General features: G+C 64.9%; 2 protein-coding genes across 3 annotated transcripts; both read left to right on the top strand.

Annotated features, from left to right (window-relative positions):
* Positions 1-1,756: 1,756 nt before the first annotated feature.
* CCM2L (CCM2 like scaffold protein) lies at positions 1,757-7,106 on the top strand. Of its 2 annotated transcripts, none has more exons than XM_068150413.1 (10): positions 1,757-1,943; positions 2,153-2,320; positions 2,694-2,777; positions 2,924-3,083; positions 3,653-4,107; positions 4,634-4,769; positions 4,897-4,960; positions 5,231-5,378; positions 5,797-5,935; positions 6,147-7,106. In XM_068150413.1, exons 1-10 carry the CDS (start codon positions 1,914-1,916, stop codon positions 6,419-6,421), a joined length of 1,659 nt encoding a protein of 552 aa, XP_068006514.1. In that variant the 5' UTR covers positions 1,757-1,913; the 3' UTR covers positions 6,422-7,106. The 2 variants fall into 2 exon arrangements, with proteins under 2 accessions (XP_068006514.1, XP_068006513.1); XM_068150412.1 differs by having other exon boundaries at positions 2,900-3,083.
* Positions 7,107-8,414: 1,308 nt separating this feature from the next.
* HCK (HCK proto-oncogene, Src family tyrosine kinase) lies at positions 8,415-17,686 on the top strand. Its single transcript, XM_068150208.1, has 13 exons — positions 8,415-8,485; positions 9,913-10,030; positions 10,139-10,181; positions 10,444-10,543; positions 10,678-10,776; positions 10,927-11,030; positions 11,320-11,469; positions 11,755-11,907; positions 12,305-12,487; positions 12,782-12,858; positions 14,932-15,085; positions 15,338-15,469; positions 16,235-17,686. The coding sequence occupies exons 2-13, from the start codon at positions 9,914-9,916 to the stop codon at positions 16,435-16,437; spliced, it is 1,515 nt and encodes a 504-aa protein (XP_068006309.1). The 5' UTR covers positions 8,415-8,485; position 9,913; the 3' UTR covers positions 16,438-17,686.
* The last annotated feature ends 492 nt before the right edge of the window (positions 17,687-18,178 follow it).

Below are 18,178 nucleotides of genomic sequence, written 5' to 3'. Positions count from 1 at the left end.
GAGGTCTCTGCTCTGCGAGGGGGAATCTTTTCCTCAGGGAAGGTCGCGGGGTAGCTGCTGGGGAAGCTGGGCTGGGCCCTCACTGAGTCCCACTCGTGGAGCTCTGAAGCCACTAGGGATGGGGAGAGGTCGTGTGGGGACCAGATGGCAGCAGGAGGTGGCTGCTCTGGGCTCCCCCTCTGTCCCCTCCCCGAGGGCAGGGACGAGCCATCAGTTGGGGTGATCTGCGCTCCCCCTGCTGCCCTTCACCCCCGGGGCTGGCGTGGGGACCCCGGGGACATGCCAGCGGGACAGAGGGACACTTTTCTATGCACTCAAGCCACGGTACCCTCAGCCCTGGGCTGCTCCGGGGCAGGGCTCCCCACACCATCCCCTGTCCCGCGGTGCTGCCCTGCTCGGTGTGGGGACCCCGGCCACGTGTGGGTCTGGGTGACAGCCATGGGCCCCCCGAGCACAGATTTAGCCACCCTGCTGCCACCCCCCCAGCCTGCGCCACAGGGGAAGCCGAACCCAGTGGCCCGATGCCAGCGGCAGCACCAGGATGGTGACACCTGACCACGGGGAGGGGGCACGACCGGGGGCCAAGCCGGGCACCGCGGCATGGGGGAGCTCTGGAGGCGCTCCGGCTCCCGGCGGGGAGGAGGGTCCTGGCCCCTGGGGATGCTGTGCCTGGGGTGGCAGCAGAGCTGCCCTGGCTTCAGGGAGTGAGGAGCGGTTTGGGCCGGGGCTGTTCCTTCCCGGGGGGAGGGGCTGCCCGGGGGGGGTGTATCAGCCACGTCCCTGGTCCCCCCCCTTTAGCGCCGGGAGCTAGCAGCCGCTGTCACGTACTGTAAATACTCTGTGTGCCACCTTCTTCTCCGGGACCCTCGGCGTGGGCGGGGGAGGGGCGAGCGGGGCCGGGGGCCGGACCGAGACTTTTTTGTATACCACAAACTTTTTGTATATTTTTAATTTTGCTGCAACATGAGATAATTAATTATTAAATTCATTTCAATAAGCTCTGCCCGCGGGGGTCCCTCCTTGCCCGGCTCACGCCCCGGCCCCTGGCCCCTCGTCCCCCTCCTCCCCCTCGTCCCTCTCTTCCTCTGTCCTGGCGGGACCGGAGATGCTGGGAGGCGGAGCGGGCTGGCTGCAGCAGGGCGGTGGTGGTGGCCCTGGCTGCTGCTGGCCCTGGTGCTGGTGGCCCTGGCAAGGAAAGGGTGTGCGGGCAGGATCTGTGCCAAGGAGGAAGCCGCTGGACCCGGCCGGACATGGCCGCTGCCGGGCCAGCCCCCACCCTGCCAGGAGCCTTGATTCGTGCCCAGACCCTTGGAGGGCTTGGGCTCCTTGGGTGGCCGTGGGGACGGGGTGCTTGGGTGCTGCTGCATGAGGTCCTGCCAGCGTCACCGCCCGTGCCGGGGCCTCAAGTGGGCAGGATAGGAGCAGTGAGGGTTGGAGACCCCAGTGCTGCTCAGGGAGGATGGGGCTGGTGTGGGGTCACGGTGGGGAGCATGGGGCAGTGAGGGGCAGGGGCTGGTGTGGGGTCATGGAGCCAGTGAGGGGCACTGGGGCAGTGAGGGGCAGGGGCTGGTGTGGGGTCATGGAGCCAATGAGGGGCAGGGGCTGCTCTGCAGCTGGGCCCTGTGGCCATCCCCAGTCCCATCCTGGTCTACTTCAGCCCCAGCTTCTGCCCAGCCTCAGCCCAAGCTCCTACCCCGCACCAATCCAGTCCCAGCCCAAGCTCCAGCTCAGCACCGATCTAGTCCCAGCCGAGCCCAGTCCCAGCACCCCCAGGAGCGGCAGGAACTCACATCCCAGCCCATCCTGGTGGAGTTTCCGACACAGGAAAAGGTCGCGGCGCCGAGCGGGTTGGTGGGGGTGGCCGCACTGGGAAGCAGCTGCACTGGGAGGCAGCTGTACTGGGGGCCCCCACCATGGACGACGAGGCCAAGAAGGGGAAGAAGGTGCGTGGGGCTGGGGCCGGTGTCCCGGGGGGGCTGGAGGGAAGGTGGGAGCGGGCGAGATGCGCGGGGACACCAGGACCCCACATCCCCTCCAGCTGCCCTCCCGCAGCCGGTGCAAAGCGGGGGTCAGGGAGCAGGGAGCTGCCTGCGGGGCCTGTGTGTGCGTGTGCCCGGCGCTGAGCTGCTCCCGTGCCCGTTCTGGCTGCCAGGGCTTCGTGTCGCCCATCAAGCGCCTGGTGTTCCCCAAGGCTGCGCGGCGGCCCGCCCCCCGCGGCAGCGTCTACCGGCGCCCGCTGCACTCCGTGCCCCTCTACCCCCCCGACTACCTGATCGACCCCCAGATCCTGCTGCACGACTACGTGGAGAAGGAGGTGAAGGTAAAGGGGGAGGGGGGCTCCTCCCTGATGCCCAAGGTCCCTGCTTGGCTTGGGGAGGGGGACCTGGAGCCACCACTCCATGCTGAGAGCCACCAACCATGGAGGTCAGGAGGGTCCTGGTCCCCTCTCTTCCAAAGCAGTCACCCACGGAGGGGGGTGGTGGGCTGGGGGTTCAGGGACCGTAGGCTGGGGGTGCAGGGACAATCCCCATTGCATGGACAGTGGGCTGGGGGTGCAGGGACAACCCCCACTGCAGGTTCTCCCTGCACAGCCAGGGAGGAGCATCCTGCCCTTGGGGATGTGGGTGCTCCAGGGAGGGCTCTGGGCCATAGGGCCAGCCCCTCCCAGCCACCCTGGGCTTGTCCCCTCTCAGTTTTTAGGCCACCTGACGTGGGTGACATCCTCCCTGAACCCCTCCAGCCGTGATGAGGTGCTGCAGCTGCTGGATACAGCCAGGGTAAGAGGGGTCCCCACTCCTTGAGGTTCCCCTGGGTTCTGTCCAAAGGGTGGTCACCAGATGTGCCACCCCTCCACTGCTGGGTGCCCCAAGTGCCTGGCACACGCTCTGTGTCCCTGCAGCAGCTGAAGGAGCTGCCCCTGCAGACGACACCCGAGCAGGACAGCATCCTCAGCCTCTCTGCCCGCTGCCTGCTGCTCACCTGGCGCGACAACGAGGAACTGATCCTGCGCATCCCCACCCATGAGATCGCCGCCGCCTCCTACCTGCGCGACGACGCCCTGCACCTCCTCATCCTCAAAACCGGTGTGGGCACCCGGGCAGGGTCACCAGCTAGGCTCACAGCCAGCCCCGAGCACCTCGGGACCCCCAGGGCATGAGGGGCTGGAGCCTGAAGGGTGCTGGGGGGGATGCTGTGCGTCCAGCTGGGGAGGCAGCAGGAGCTGGGCACAAAAGTTGGTGCTGCCTCCAGGGCTGGAGGGGAGCCGGAGGCAGGTCCCAGCTGTGCTCCCAGCCCAAATTGCCTTTAATGGCAGGAGGAGAGGCGCCTGGAGGTGACCCCCGTGCCTGTCCCCCCCCACCCCGCATGGATTCCCGGGGGGGTGCTGGGCTCTGGTGCTTTGATCAGCAAACTGGGGCTCAGCTGCCAGCTGCAGGCAGGGTCCCTGGGGAGGGAACTGCACCAGGCTGGGCTCCATCTGCACGTGGAGCAGGTTCCTAATCCCCTGCCCCACTGTCCCTCATCCCCCTGCCCCAGCCCCACTGCGTCCAACCCAGCGGGGCTGCCCCTTCCCCACCCCATCACCCCCACCGGCGGGCAGCCAGGGCAGGGGCTAGGCACCAGACTGATGCCTGGTCTCTTGTCGCTGCCCCAGGCCTGGGAGTGGACCCCGTGCCCGCCGGAGCGCACCCCGAGATGGCTCCACTTGGCCTGCCAGAAGCCTTCCCCGACAAGAAGCGTCCGGGGGGGTCGTGGCCGGAGGGCGGGCGGCTGGGGGGCGCCATGGAGCGGCGCCACACCATCTGCAGCCTGGACTGGAGGGTGGCTCGGGGCGGGCAGGAGGCCCGGCAGGGAGGCAGCCTGGAGCGGCGGCGGGGTGGCAGCTGGGAGAGGAGGCAGCGGGGGAGGCCCTCGGGCAGCTGGGAGCGGCGGCAGCCCTGCGGCGGCAGCTGGGAGAGGAGGAGAGCTGGCACCGCGGGTGGCAGCTGGGAGCGTGGCACCGGCTTCGGCAGCTGGGAGCGGCGGCACGCTGGCAGCAACCCTCTGGACCCCCAGGAGCCTTGTCCTGATGCCTACTCCAACCTCATCATCCTTGCCGTGCCCAACAGGGTGAGTGGACGTGGCATGTGCCCACCTGCTGGCACGTGGGTGCTTGAGAGGGTCCGGGGAAGGGTCATGAGGAGCAGCTGAGGGACCTGGGGGCCTTCAGCCTGGAGAAGAGGAGGCTGAGGGGAGACCTTCTGGCTTGGTGCAGCTCCCTGAAGGGAGGCTGGAGCCAGGAGAGGGTTGGGCACTTCTCCCTAGACAAGATGAGAAGAAATGGCCTCAGGGTGCCCCAGGGGAGGTTTAGGTTGGGCATTAGAAGGAGCTTCTACCTTGAAAGGGTTGTCAAAGCCTGGCACAGGCTGCCCAGGGGGGTGGCTGGATCCCCACCCCTGGAGGCACTTCAAAGGCAGGCAGATGTGGTGCTGAGGGGCATGGCACCAGCCTGGGCAGTCAGAGAAGGGTTGGACTGGGCGGGCTCAAAAGCCTCCTCCAACCAAAAGAGTTCTCTGATTCTTTGTGCCCCCCTGCTGGCTCACGGCCACCAAGCAGCAGCCACCCACCTGCCCACGCTCCCTCCTTGCCCCTGCAGGACGCTGGTGAGGAGTCCTGTGCCCTCATCTGCCAGGTCTTCCAGATCATCTACGGGGACCAGAGCATCGAGTGCGTGGACCGGGCCGGGTACCACTACACCTCCACACCCACCCGGCCCTGGCTCTCCAGCAGGAGTGAGTAGCCAGGGGCGGGCCTGGGGACACCGAGTGGGGTGGCATGGGGTGTGTGGGCACAGCGTGGGCATCAGGTGCCGTGGCAGAGCCTTGGCCCCGCTGGCAGACCTCATTCCTCCCTCCCCAGGCGACAGCTGCCGCACAGATGGGACCTATGGCTACGATGCAGACTTCAGCTGCTGCAGCTCCTTGTGAGTCTGGGCCCCTCAGGGTGCCCTTCACCCCACTGGGTGCCCTTCACCCCACTGGGTGCCCCTGCACTGGGGTGGGTGCCCCTGTCCCGAGGTGGATCACAGGGTAACTGCCACGGCTCTGGGGTGGGTGCCCCTGCACCCACATGGGTGCCCATCCCTGCTGCAGAGATGCCCTAGACCTGCCTAACAGTGGGTGCTGTGCGGCGGCAGGGGCCAGCCGGGCACACAGGGGCGTGCCAGGGCATGCTGACCCCCATCCTCCTGCAGCAATGGCTCCCATGAGACCTTCGAGGCTTATTACAGTGGCACCTCCTCGCCCTCCTTCCACCGGTCCCACCACAGCCTGGCCACTGCCTGCAGCGGCAGCGACCAGAGTGGCACAGGGCTGGAGCAGCTGCAGGAATACATGGTGACGGTGCGGGCACAGGGATGGTGTGGGCACAGGGATGGTGTGGGCGCAGGGATGGTGTGGGCACGGGGATGATGTGGGCACGGGGACGGTGTGGGCGCAGGGATGGTGTGGGCACGGGGATGATGTGGGCATAGTGACAGTGTGGGCATGGGGACAATGTGGGCATGGGAGTGCAGGCATGGTGGTGGTGTAGGCATGGAGATGGTGTGGGCATGGTGACAGTGCAGGCATGGGGACAGTGTGGGCATGGTGAGAGTGCAGCCATGGCGAAGGGCAGGGAGCCCTTCTCTGTGCCAATGGATGTGAATGGGGCACAGTGGGCAGGTCTGAGCTCCCCACCAGCTGGTAGGGCACAGAGCGGGGGGATGGGGCTGCGTGCCACCGATGCCCCCGAGCCTGAGCCGTCCCCGTGCCACCCCAGCTGCGCAACAAGCTGTCGCCGCAGGAGATCCAGCAGTTCGCCCTGCTGCTGCGCGAGTACCGCCTGGGCACGCCGGTGCAGGAGTACTGCGCGGAGCTGCTCCGCCTCTACGGGGACCGCAGGAAGTTCCTCCTGCTGGGTGAGTGTCTGGGTTCCCACACTGCCCACCCTCTGCCCCCGCGTCACCCTGGGCATGGGGTACCGCTGCCGGGGGACGCTGGGGGGTGGGTGGGGGTTCCGCAGCTCGGTGGGGACAGGATGAGATGCGCCCCCACGGAAGCGGCAGGTGGGGCTGGCAGTGCTGCCCACCCCGGCCGGGCTGACCCCACGGCTTGCGGTGCCCGTGGCAGGGATGAGGCCCTTCATCCCCGACCAAGACATTGGGTACTTCGAGACCTTCCTGGAGAGCATCGGGATCCGGGAGGGTGGGATCCTGACCGACAGCTTCGGCCGCATCAAGCGCAGCATGAGCAACACCTCGGCCTCGGCCGTGCGCAGCTACGACAGCGCCTCCCTGCGCTCCGAGGCGGAGTCCTTCAACCGCATCATCACCGACATCACCCACGACATCGAGGCGCTGGCCAGGGATGAAGAGGAGGAGGAGGAAGAAGACAACTACCTGTGAGAGAGCTCAGAAGCCCAGCAGTCCTCTCGCTGCTCACCAACATCGAACCATAGAACCGCTTGGGCTGGGAAAGCCTTCTGAGAGCATCCAGTCCCCAGGTGCCATGGCCACACTCTTCTTGAGCACCTCCAGGGCTGGGGACTCCACCACCTCCCTGGGCAGCCTGGGCCAGCCCCTGACCACTCTTGCAGCAAAGAAATCTTTCCTCATCTCCAACCTAAACCTTCCCTGGTGCAACTTGAGGCCATTTCCTCTCGTTATATCACCTGGTACTAAGGAGAAGAGACCAAGCCCCATCTGGCTCCAACCTCCTTTCAGGGAGTGGTAGAGAGCAGTGAGGTCTCCCTCAGCCTCCTCTTCTCTGGACTAAACGACCCCAGGTGCCTCCTCACCAGACCTCTTCTCCAGACCTTCTCTAGCTTTGGACATGCTCCAGCAGCTCAATGCCACGGTGGGCACCTCCGAGCTCAGACTCACCAGGTGCCCAGCTCTGCCCTGGTGCCTGGAAATGGGGAGGAATCCCCTCCTTTGGCACCACAGGAGGGGACAGGGGCTCTGCACTGTCCTGGCAGCTCTGGGCAGGGCTGATGGCATCGCAGGACAGCCATGGCTGGGGGGACCTCTCCGGCTGGCAGTGCCATGTGATGAATTTCTGTGGATTGCAATTAAATGCCAGTGCAGGGAGTGGAGCAGATCCTGGGGAAAGGAGGAGCCAGGGTGGGAGGGCTGCTGGGGTGGGGACAAGCTGGGCTGGGGACAAGCTGGGCTGGGGACAAGCTGGGCTGGGGAGGCTGCCTGCAGTCCTGCCAGGCGCTCTGTGCACCCTGTCCACCCCACTGCCACATGCAGGTCTCTCCCTGATTCAGGCTGGCCTCGGGGGGATGCTCCTGGCAGTGTGGCACCCCAGAGAGCTCAGAGTAATGCAGGGGAGCCACTGGTGTGGGGAGTGGGGGCTGGGGGCCACTGAGACACCAGCCACGCTGCTGTCAGAAGCCCCCAGTTCCCAGGAGTGATGTCCCTGGCTCCCCCCACTGCTCCCCAGCCAATGTCCCATGGCCAGGGTCCCCAGGCTGATGGCCTGCAGCAGCTCTCCTCTGGCCAGGGTCCCTTGCCTGGTGTCCCATGATGATGGCCACTGGCCAGTAGCCCCCAACCACTGTCCTCTTGCCAGTGTTCCCCAGCCACTGTCCTCTGGCCAGCCGGTTCCTGGCTGATGTCCCCCAGCCCCTGTCCCTTGGCAGGGGCCTGTGCATGGTTCTGCAGATGCTGGGGGCTGCCTGCAACAATTAATCTTTGCTTCATAAAAATTTGCATATGCAAATGCTCCCGGAGATGCTCACCACTTCCTGAGCCACTCCTGAGCCACCCATGGTGGCCAGTGTCAGGGAGGAGCCACAGGTCCCTTTGCCGGCCCCAGCCCCACTTCAGGAATGCTCTGAGTCAAAGCAGAGCAGAGGCTGAGTGGAGCAGGGAGGGGCTGGGAAAACGCCTGGGGGGGACACGTTAGGCACAGGAACACCAGGGCCAGGAGAGACACAGTGAAGCCCTCGGACCCCCAAGGCCCCTTCAAGCTGGGGGGACACCCCCCACGCCCTGCACCACCCACAGGGTTTCTTTTGCCTTCCCTGGGACACAGAGCCAGGCTCATGCCGTGGCCAGCCCAGGCTCACCCCGTGCCCAGCCCAGGCTCACCCCGTGCCCCTGACTGCCCCCCAAAGGAACCAGCCCGGGGGCCAGGATGACTCTGAGGGGGCACAGGAGCCCTCGGAAGCTGGTTCTGTCCATGGGGGTCCCGGTGAGACCGGAGGGGTCCTGCTCGGTGAGTGAGGGGGATCCCTGCTCCCATCCCCTTTCGGATCCTCCGGGATCGGTACCGGGAGGTCTCGGCCGTAGCCGCCCAGCCATGCAGCACCGGCGGGGGCGGAGCGGGGCCGGTACCGGGGGGCGGGGCCTTACCGGGAGGGCGTTACCGGGGCGGGGTGGCGGGAGTGAAGCCGGGTAGAGCGCAGCGACGGGAGCAGCTCCGGCGGCGGGACCGGGACGCGCCCCGGGACGGCGGAGAAGGTAAGAGCCGAGCCGGGCGCTGAGCCCCGAGGGCGGCGGGGGTCGGACGGGAGGAGCCCTGGTGCCCGTACCGGGCAGCCCCGGAGGTCCGTTTGTGCCTCGGGACAGCCGCCGCTGCCTCGGTCGGTCTCCGTGCCGGTCCCTCTCGGTGCGGCGGCTCCTGGGTGTCCCGGGGAGGTGGCGCCGGGGGCTCCCGGGAGTGCACGGTGCAGTTCAGGGGAGGTCGTCCCTGGCAGTGGCCTTGCAGGGGCTGTCGGGGACCTGCCACCACCTGCCCTGGCCGTGGGGGGACAGGGCAGAGAGAGGACAGGGCAGCGAAGCGGGGGGGCAACGAGGGGACAGGGCGACAAAGCCAGCGAAGGGATGGGGACCCAGGCAGCCCTGCTCTGGACCGATGAGCTTGCCCCATCCCACCTGGTCTCCATGGCTGGGGACAGCCACGGGGCTGTGGGACGTGGCTCTCCAAAGTGGGATGCTCCAGGACCGGCTGCTCCCACCGGTGTGCCCTGTGCCAGCTTGGATCAGCCCGGGGCTGAGCCTGGAGCCCCTAGAGGGGAACAAGTAGTCCAGGGCTGCTCCTGCTCTGCCCTGGGGACAGGCACTGACTGGCCCAGGGTTTGGCATGAGTGACCGTGGGGCGGCTGGGAGGCAACACTGGGGTCCCTCAAGGGCCATGGCAGTGGGGTAGGTGATGCTGCTGGTGCCTGGCTGCTTGCCTAATGAGGCCAGTGGTGCTGTGCACCTTGTGGGGCCTCACTCAGCCCTGAGCTTCCTCCTTCACTGTCACCACCTCCACCTTCTCCCTTCTCTGCACTGAGGTCTCACTCAGACATGGGAAGGGCTCTGAGGGGCTGTGGGGGGTGGGTTCCCCTGTGCCCACTGCTTCTTGCAGCTCATTTTCCTGCTGCTGTTTCTCCAGGGGCTGGAAAAAGCTGAGCATTTGCCCTGTGCCCCTGGCTGCTCCTGGGCAGCTCCACCCTGGCACAGAGCAGCTGGGGAGCCTGGAGAGCAGTGACCCATGGCAGCAGGGGGGCTCTGAGCTGCCAGGGAGCTCCTCAGGGATGGGAGTTCCCCTGAGCCGAGCTGCTCTCTCCCCCCACAATGCTCAGTGCCCCTCAGCCCCACCTGGGGAAGGCCTTTTGGGGCAGCTGCTCCATGGTAGCGGTTGCTGCCTGCCCAGAATTTTCCTCCTGTGACTTCTCCTTTCTCTGCAGCAGGAGAGGTTTTTCTCTCCATCGTGCACTTTGCTGGGCACCTGAGTGCCCTGCAGCTGCCACTCACCTTGTGCCAGTGCTGGGGTGGGCAGGAGCTGCTGGGAGTGGGGCTGGAGGGGGGTTAGGGAGGGACTGGAGTGGGGTTAGGGAGGGACTGGAGTGGGGCTTTCACCTCTGTTGCAACAGCCTCAACTTCCCCTCCTGTGGCTGCAGGATGGGTTGCATGAAGTCAAAGGAAGCTGGGGTCCAAGAGAAGGTGATAAAAGCTGACCCTGACCCCAACCTCCCCCAGGGCCACTACGTGAGGGACCCCACAGCCCCCAACAGCAAGGTGAGTGGGAGCTGCCAGGTGAGCTGGGCACCTGGGCCGTGGTGAGCCTGAGACCCCCACGGGGTAGGAGTCTCTGCCACCCCTGGCAGCACTCTCTGTCCTTTCCAGAGCAATCATGTCCCCAGCCTGGCTGTGTCCCCGCCTGAGGATGGTAGGTACAACAGGAGGGGAGGGGGGCTGCAAGTGAGTGCCCAGGGTGGGAGTGTGCAGGGGGAACGTTCCTGGGTCCTCTCCAACCTCCCTCCCATGGGATGTGACCTCTGGGCTGCCTCAGAGGCCAGACACGGCCATGGTGTGATGAAGATGGAGGCACCAGGTGCTGGAGGTGCCCTGGCTGGTGTTGCTGATGTGTGGCAGGGGTGTCTGGGCACCCCAGCATGGAGAGGGGTGCCCAGGGAGCTCTCTCACTGCAGGCTCAGGGGGCACCACGGTGCTGGCACTCTATGACTACGAGGGGATGCACGCTGGGGACCTGAGCTTCCAGAAGGGGGAGAGGATGAAGGTGCTGGAGGAGTAAGTGCTGCCAGCCTGGGGGGCTCCTGCAGGCTCACGAGGACCTGGCTGGTGGGAGGTTGTCTGGAATTTGCCGCAGGGGGAGCCAGCAGCGCCCGGTGCCAGAGGCTGAGCCAACTCCATCTGTGGCACAGGTCAGGGGAGTGGTGGCAAGCGCGGTCGCTGGTGACAGGGCGGGAAGGCTTCATCCCCAGCAACTACGTTGCCCGAGCTGACTCCCTGGAGACGGAGGAGTGAGTCCATCCCGGCTCCTGCCCCTCGCCCGGCCCCCCCGGGCTCCTGCCCCTCGCCCGGCCCCCCCGGGCTCCTGCCCCTCGCCCGGCCCCCCCGGGCTCCTGCCCCTCGCCCTCCCCAGCAGTGTTTTTCGGTGGCTCCTGCCGCAGGTGGTTTTTCAAGAGCATCAGCAGGAAGGACGCAGAGCGGCAGCTCCTCGGCCCCGGCAACCGCGTTGGCTCCTTCATGATTCGGGACAGTGAGACCACCAAAGGTCTGCGTGGGGTCTGTGGCGTGGGCTGGGGAGCAGCTGCCCGCTCTCGCCCGGCAGAGGAGCTCAGGAGGTGCTTCCCCAGCCTCCGCTTTGCTGTGGGGTAGCGGCTGGAGGTCCTGCGTTCAGGCCCAGCGAGGGGACAGGGATGTGCCCCTCCGAGGCTGCTTTTAGCGCTTGGGGTGGGGGGGCTGCCGGTGTGGTGCTGCTGGGTGGTGGCACTGCAGCTGGTTGGGCGCAGGGGGGTCGTGCCCTCGGAGTGGGGGCTGGCAGCTGACCCCTCCCTGGCCAGGCTGCTACTCGCTGTCGGTGCGGGACGGGGACACCGTGCAGGGGGGCTCCGTGAAGCACTACAGGATCCGGACCCTGGACAGCGGTGGCTTCTACATCTCCTCACGCTGCAGCTTCCAAACGCTGCAGGAGCTGGTGCAGCACTACCAGGGTAAGCCCCGGGGTGCCCGCTCCTCCCAGCCTCAGCAGGGCAGCTGGGGGCATGCAGAGGCCGAGGGGCTCCTGCCTGTCACTGCTGTAGGAGCAGTGGCTCCAGGACCTTCTCACAGCATGCCGGAGGGGTCAGTGTCCCCACATGCCCCCGGTGCCCAGGACTCCCCCTCCCGGGGCAGGCTGGTGCCCTGACATGCCCCACGGCCGTGGAGGCTGCCGTGGGCTCTGCTCTGAAGCACGGCAGGTGGGGCAGGCTGGCTGAGGGCCGTGGTGTTGCCCACAGGACAGGGGGATGGCCTGTGCCAGAGGCTCACCCAGCCCTGCTGCGTGCCCAGACCACAGCAGCCCTGGGAGAAGGATGCCTGGGAGATCCCTCGGGAATCGCTGAGGCTGGAGAGGAAGCTGGGAGCTGGGCAGTTTGGAGAAGTGTGGATGGGTGAGAGCCAGGGGAAGGCAGCTGGGAGGAAGAGGAAGGTGATGGTGAAGAAGGAAGGGTGAGGGCTGGTGGGGAGGAAGTGGAGGGAGTGACCTGTGGGAGAGGAGCACAGGGAAGGATTCAAAAGCTGTGGTGCTGAGGGCCATGGCTGGGTGGTGCCCTGGCAGCTCTGGGATAAGGGACTCCTCAGGCTCTCTTCCAACCCAAACCATTTCACGACCCCACGGGGTGGAGGTGACCCTGGCCTGCATGCCAGGACTGCTGAGGGCCTGGGCTGTGCCTGCTCTCCAGCCCTCATGCAGCAGCTCCACCTGCAGAACTGGGTGCTTTAGCTCCCGACCCCAGTGCCCCCTGGGGGCTGGGCAGGCTGGGCATGGCCTGTGGTGCCCCTCCCCAGCTACCTACAACAAGCACACCAAGGTGGCAGTGAAGACGATGAAGCCAGGCAGCATGTCCGTGGCTGCCTTCCTGGAGGAGGCAAACCTGATGAAGCTGCTGCAGCACGACAAGCTGGTGAAGCTGCACGCCGTGGTCACCAAGGAGGAGCCCATCTACATCATCACTGAGTTCATGGAGAAAGGTGCTGGTGGTCACTGCAGCTCAGGGAGGGCAGGATCCAGCCCTCCCTGCATCCCGGGGCTCAGCTGTGGGCCCTGTGCCAGCTGCTGGGAGCTGGGTTGGCTCCTGCCACCCAGGGGACAGGCAGCAAGGATCCCACCCCCAGCAGCCTCTCTGCCTGGCCCACACGAGTGGGGTCGGGGGTGGGGGGGTCGGGGGTGTTTCTTCGGTGCTGGGTGATGCTCAGCTCCCCAGAGCCCTGTGCCAGCCCGAGGGTGGGCACAGGCTCAGCCCTGGTGCCATTCCCTGCCCACAGGGAGTTTGCTGGATTTCCTCAAGAGTGGTGAAGGGAACAGGCAGCCACTCCCGAGGCTGATCGACTTCTCTGCCCAGGTGAGGAGGGAGACCACCTCCCCCAGCTCCCCCTTACCCTCAGGAAGCGTGAGAGGGGGAACTGAGGAGCCCAGGAACTGACCTGGGCAGTGCCAGTCAGGAGCCTGGCTTGACCTGGCTGACACTGGGAGTGATGCTGGGAAGGAGCCAGGTTCCCTGGGGCACTGTTCAGCAGCCCCATCCCACACAGCCCCCTGTGGGAGCAGCTCCCTGGGGAAGGAGAAGTGGTGGCTTCCTCCTCATTAGCACCTTATCAGGGGCATGCAGCCAGCTGGGCTGTGCCCAGGCAGTGCCCTGCTGGAGCTGCAGAGGGCCTGGTGGCAGGGAGAGGGTTAGCCAGGCTGAGCTCTCTGAGGAGCTGTGAACCCTGTGTCCTGCAAGGGTCACCACGGTTCTGTCCCACGGCTGCAGCCCCTGGCGCCGCTGTGCTCTGTGGGGTCCAGGGGCGAGGGTCAGAGCTTGGGTTTGCTGCTCGTGTTTGTGGATGTGCCTGTGGTGCTCCTGGCCTCCAAAGCTGCTGAGGGGCCTGGAGCAGCTCTGGGAGGAGCAAAGGCTGGGAGCCTGCAGAAGAGCAGCCCCAGGGGGGAGCTGAGCAATGCTCAGCAAGAGCTAAAGGAGCTGTGGGGGGCAGGAGGCTGGGCCCAGCCCAGGGACAGAACAAAGGGCACTGAGCACGAAGTGGAAACCAGGAGGTTCCATGAGGAGAAAGTTGTTTGGTGTGAGGGAGCAGAGCCCTGGAGCAGGCTGCCCAGGGAGGTGGTGGAGTCCCCATCCCTGGAGGTGTTCAAGAACCCTGTGGCCGTGGCACTTGGGGCCAGGGCTTGCTGCATGGTGGTGCTGGGCTGCTGGTTGGACTGGATGCTCTCAGGAGGCTTTCCCAACCCAAGCAGCTCAAGGATTTCCAGGAGTGGATGTGAGCAGGGCAGAGTGTGCTGATGCACAGCTGGCTTCATGTGTGCCTTGTCCCTGCTGCCTCTGACTGCCCCCAGATGCTGGCCAAACCCAGGCACCCTTTGAGCCAAGTTTGGTATGAAATAATTTCCAGAGCTACCTGAGCAACAGGAGACCCAGGATGGAGCCCAGCCCCTGGGGACTTAGCCCGGGCCACTTGCTGCTCATCCCAGCTGTGCCGATGGGCTGCTCCCTCACACACACCATCTGCTCCCTGCCTGCTGGCTTCTGCCGCCCTCGCCCCGCCGGGGCTGCTCCCTGCAACCCCTCAGTCTCGGCTGCGAGGGGCTGCTCCCTGCTTTCTGAGGAGCAGGGGCCGAGGGGCTTCCCTCGGCAAGCAGCAGGCAGGGAATGAGCTGTCCGCTGGGGCTCCTGCTGGGGCTGAGTCGCTTGGAGCCAAGCTGTGGCTATGGAGAGCATCCTGCTGCGTCCTGACCCCTTCAGCACGGGATTCCCTGCGTGGAGAGAGGATCCCACACAGGAGTCAGCCCTGTCTCCTGCTGTGACTCAGGCTCCTTTCACCCCTGTGCAAGCACTGCCCAGACTCATAGGATCACAGAATGGTGGAGGTTGGAAGGGACCTCTGGAGATCCTCCAGTCCAACCCTGCTGCCAGAGCAGGGGCACCAAGGGCAGCTCACACAGGAACACATCCAGGCAGGGCTGGAAAGTCTCCACAGGAGACTCCACAACCTCTCTGGGCAGCCTGCTCCAGGGTTCTGCTCCCTCACACCAAACAACTTTCTCCTCAGGGAACCTCCTGGCTGCCACTCTGTGCCCATTGCTCCTTGTGCTGTCCCTGGGCACCACTGAGCAGAGCCTGGCCCCAGCCTCTTGCCCCCCATAGCTCCTTCAGCTCTTGCTGAGCATTGCTCAGCTCCCCTCTGGGGCTGCTCTGCTGCAGGCTCTCAGCCTTTGCTCCTTCCAGAGCTGCTCCAGGCCCCTCAGCAGCTTTGCAGCCTCCTCTGGACTCTCTCCAGCAGTTCCCTGTCTCTCTTGAACTGAGGAGCCCAGAGCTGGACACAATACTGCAGAAGTGACCTCAGCAGGGCAGAGCAGAGGGGGAGGAGAACCTCCCCTGGCTGACAGGCTCTTTGCATGCCTCTCTTCCCCCTTTTTGCAGATTGCAGAAGGAATGGCTTTTCTTGAGAAGAGGAACTACATCCACAGAGACCTGAGAGCTGCCAACATCCTGGTGGCAGCAACCCTGGTCTGCAAGGTTGCAGACTTCGGGCTGGCTCGAGTCATTGAGGACGACGAGTACACGGCCCGGGAAGGTGGGGGACTGCTGGGGGCACCTGGATGCTTTCTGGGATGGTGAAGGGTGGTGGGGTCCCCTCAGAGCCACTTATCAATGCATGACTGTGGTGGCAGCGATGTGGGAACAGGCAGATGAGGGAAGCTGCCTTCATTTGCATCACTTCAGGCCTTCCTCTTCTGCTTGCTTGTCTCTCCTTCCCCGCACTGCACCGCCCACTTCTCAGCTGTTGGGCTGGAACTCACGTTTCCCACCGGCTCCCTTTGTCCAGGGGCCAAGTTTCCCATTAAATGGACAGCACCAGAAGCCATCAACTATGGATCATTCACTATCAAATCAGATGTCTGGTCCTTCGGGATCCTCCTGACCGAGATCATTACCTACGGGCGCATCCCCTACCCAGGTAAAGAGCTGCACTGCCTCCTCTGACCTGCTCCACCTTCCAGACCAGGGGATCTCCTTCTACATGACCTTTGGCCATCCCTCCCCACCCACACCATTCTATGAGCCTTTATTTCCCTGAGCAGGAGTTCCCTCCTTCCAACTCCTCTGACTGCCCTTCCCTCCCCAGTGACCCTGCCCAGAGGGTGGCTCCTTTGGGGGCTGGGTTTGTTTAGCCTTTAAATCATAGAACTGTCAGGGTTGGAAAGGACCTCAAGGCTCAGCCAGTTCCAACCCCCCTGCCATGGGCAGGGACACCTCACACCACAGCAGGTTGCAGCCAGGCTGGATGTGGCTGTGAGCAAACACCTCCAGGCAGGAGGCTTCCACCACCTCCCTGGGCAGCCTGTGCCAGGCTCTCACCACCCTCCTGGGGAACAACTTCTTCCTCACATCCAATCTCAATCTCCCCCCTTCTAGTTTTGCTCCATTCCCCCCAGTCCTATCCCTCCTTGACAGCCTAAAAAGTCCCTCCCCAGCTTTCTTGTAGCCCCCTTCAGACACTGGAAGGCCACAATTAGGTCTCCTGGGAGCCTTCTCCTCTCCATCCTGGACAGTCTGTCCTCACAGCAGAGCAGCTCCAGCCCTCTGCTCATCCTTGTGGCCCTTCTCTGGACACCTTCCAGCACCTCCGGATCCTTCCTGTAACAGGGGCTCCAGAACAGGGCTAAAGCCTCTAAACAAACCAGGGCTAAACCCTGGGCCATTCCCTGCCCTGCTCCTCCAGGGATGTCGAGTGCAGAGGTGATCAAGGCGCTGGAGCGTGGGTACCGGATGCCCCGCACGGAGAACTGCCCCGAGGAGCTCTATGCCATCATGCTGAGGTGCTGGAACACCAAACCAGAGGATCGACCAACCTTTGAGTCCACACAGAGCATTCTGGAGGACTTCTTCACTGCTACAGAGAGCCAGTACCAGCAGCAGCTGTGAGGCAGGGAGCTTGGCGCAGCCAGCGGGCACCTCGCTGGCACCCCTGCTCCTCCCCATCCTGCGCTCGCCTTCCTCTGCCAGCCTGGCCCGGGACTGAGCACTCCTGGTGCTGCTGGGCTGCAAGCAGGAGCAGGAGGAAGCCACACTCAGGCCAACCCCACTCTGGAGCCGGTGGAGGGAGAGAGAACCACCCTGGGACCAAACCTTGTGCCTTCCAGCGTGCCCAGGAGGCAGCCCTGCCGGCTGGAGGCTGCTTGCCCACACCAGCAGCACCCCCTGAGCGAGGGCAGAGCTGAGCCTCTTTCAGCTACAGTGGAAAGAACCCAGAGGACTCTTTTCAGTGCTCTGAGATCTTATCAGGGTCATTTGCAGAAGTAGGTGCTTTAGCTGGGATGGTGGTGGAGAAATACTTTTGTATGCCTGTGTTTCCCCCCAGTCCACGTTGGGGAAATCCCAGTGGCTTCCCAGCTGGGCCTGTGTTGGCTCATCCCTGCCAGGTGTTGGCTCATCCCTGCCACAGGAACCTGGGCTTTGAATGTCAGGTATGGCAAAAAACATCTCCCTCTCCTCACCCTCCTGGGTTTCCCTCCTCAGTACTCTTCCTGGTGCTGCATCACCTGGCTGGGTATGGACATGGTGCTTTACAAGGCAGCTCCTACAACCACAGCCTCATAGGCTCCTGAAGGCTGGAAGAAACCTCTGAGCTCATTCTCTCCAACACCACCATCTCCCACAGTGCTTTTTGGGAGGCTCCAGAGCTGGGGCCTCTACCCCTACCCTGGGCAGCCTCTTCCACTGCCTGACCACTCTTGCAGTAAACTGTTCCTCACCTCCAACCTCAGCCTCCCCTGCTGCAGCTTGAGACTGTTCCCTCCTCTCCTGCCATTTGTTCCTTGGGAGAAGAGCCCAACCCCACCTGGCTCCAGCCTCCTTTCAGGGAGCTGTAGGAAGCAGAAGGTCTCTGCTCAGCCTCCTTTTCGCTAGGCTGAACCCCAGCTCCCTCACCTGCTCCTCACCAGACTTTGTTCTCCAGCTTCGTTGCCCTTCTCTGGACGCACTCCAGCCCCTCACTACCCTTCTTGGAGTGAACTCGGAATGGGAGGTGTGACCTCACCAGCGCCCAGCACTGGGGGACAATCCCTGCCCTGGTCCTGGGTGCTTCCTTTCCCTCAGCCCCAGCCCAGGAAGCCCTCTCCCGCTGTGGCACAGCTCCGCTGCTGGGCCCAGAGGCAGGAGTGGGAGCCCGCAGGGGGGGGCTGCGCTGCAGGGGGGGCAGGGAGCAGGGCGCTGCGCTGCAGGGCGGGCAGGGAGCAGGGCGGGCAGGGAGCAGGGCGCTGCGCTGCAGGGCGGACAGGGAGCAGGGCGCTGCGCAGCAGGGCGGACAGGGAGCAGGGCGGGCAGGGAGCAGGGCGCTCCGTACCCTCGCTCGCCGCCGCCGCTCACCGCTGGCGTTTAACGCTGGGGCGGCGGCGGAGGAAGTCAGCTTGCGGTAAACCTCGCCTGCTGCCTCTTCTAGCTGCTGGGCCTGCCGTTCTGTTTCCCTCACCCAAAGAGACAAACCCAGTCGCTCCCGTGCTCTGGTGCCAGCTTTGGAGGCTTCTTTTTGTAATCAATAAAGAATTGATAAACCTCTCGGGTTTGGGGCGTTCCTCTCCACCCCCTGCCCCGGTGAGAGGGGAGGCGGATGGGGTGAGGCGGAGAGCCCGCAGCATCCCTCGGGCCAAGCAAAGCCCGCATGCCC

This window comes from Melanerpes formicivorus, unplaced genomic scaffold (genome assembly GCF_026170545.1).
Source record: "Melanerpes formicivorus ecotype bairdi unplaced genomic scaffold, bMelFor1.0.p_v2 SCAF_19, whole genome shotgun sequence".
Lineage (NCBI taxonomy): Eukaryota > Metazoa > Chordata > Aves > Piciformes > Picidae > Melanerpes > Melanerpes formicivorus.
The sequence above is the reverse complement of the archived record's forward strand: the minus strand, read 5'-3'. Positions and strand labels throughout refer to the sequence as shown.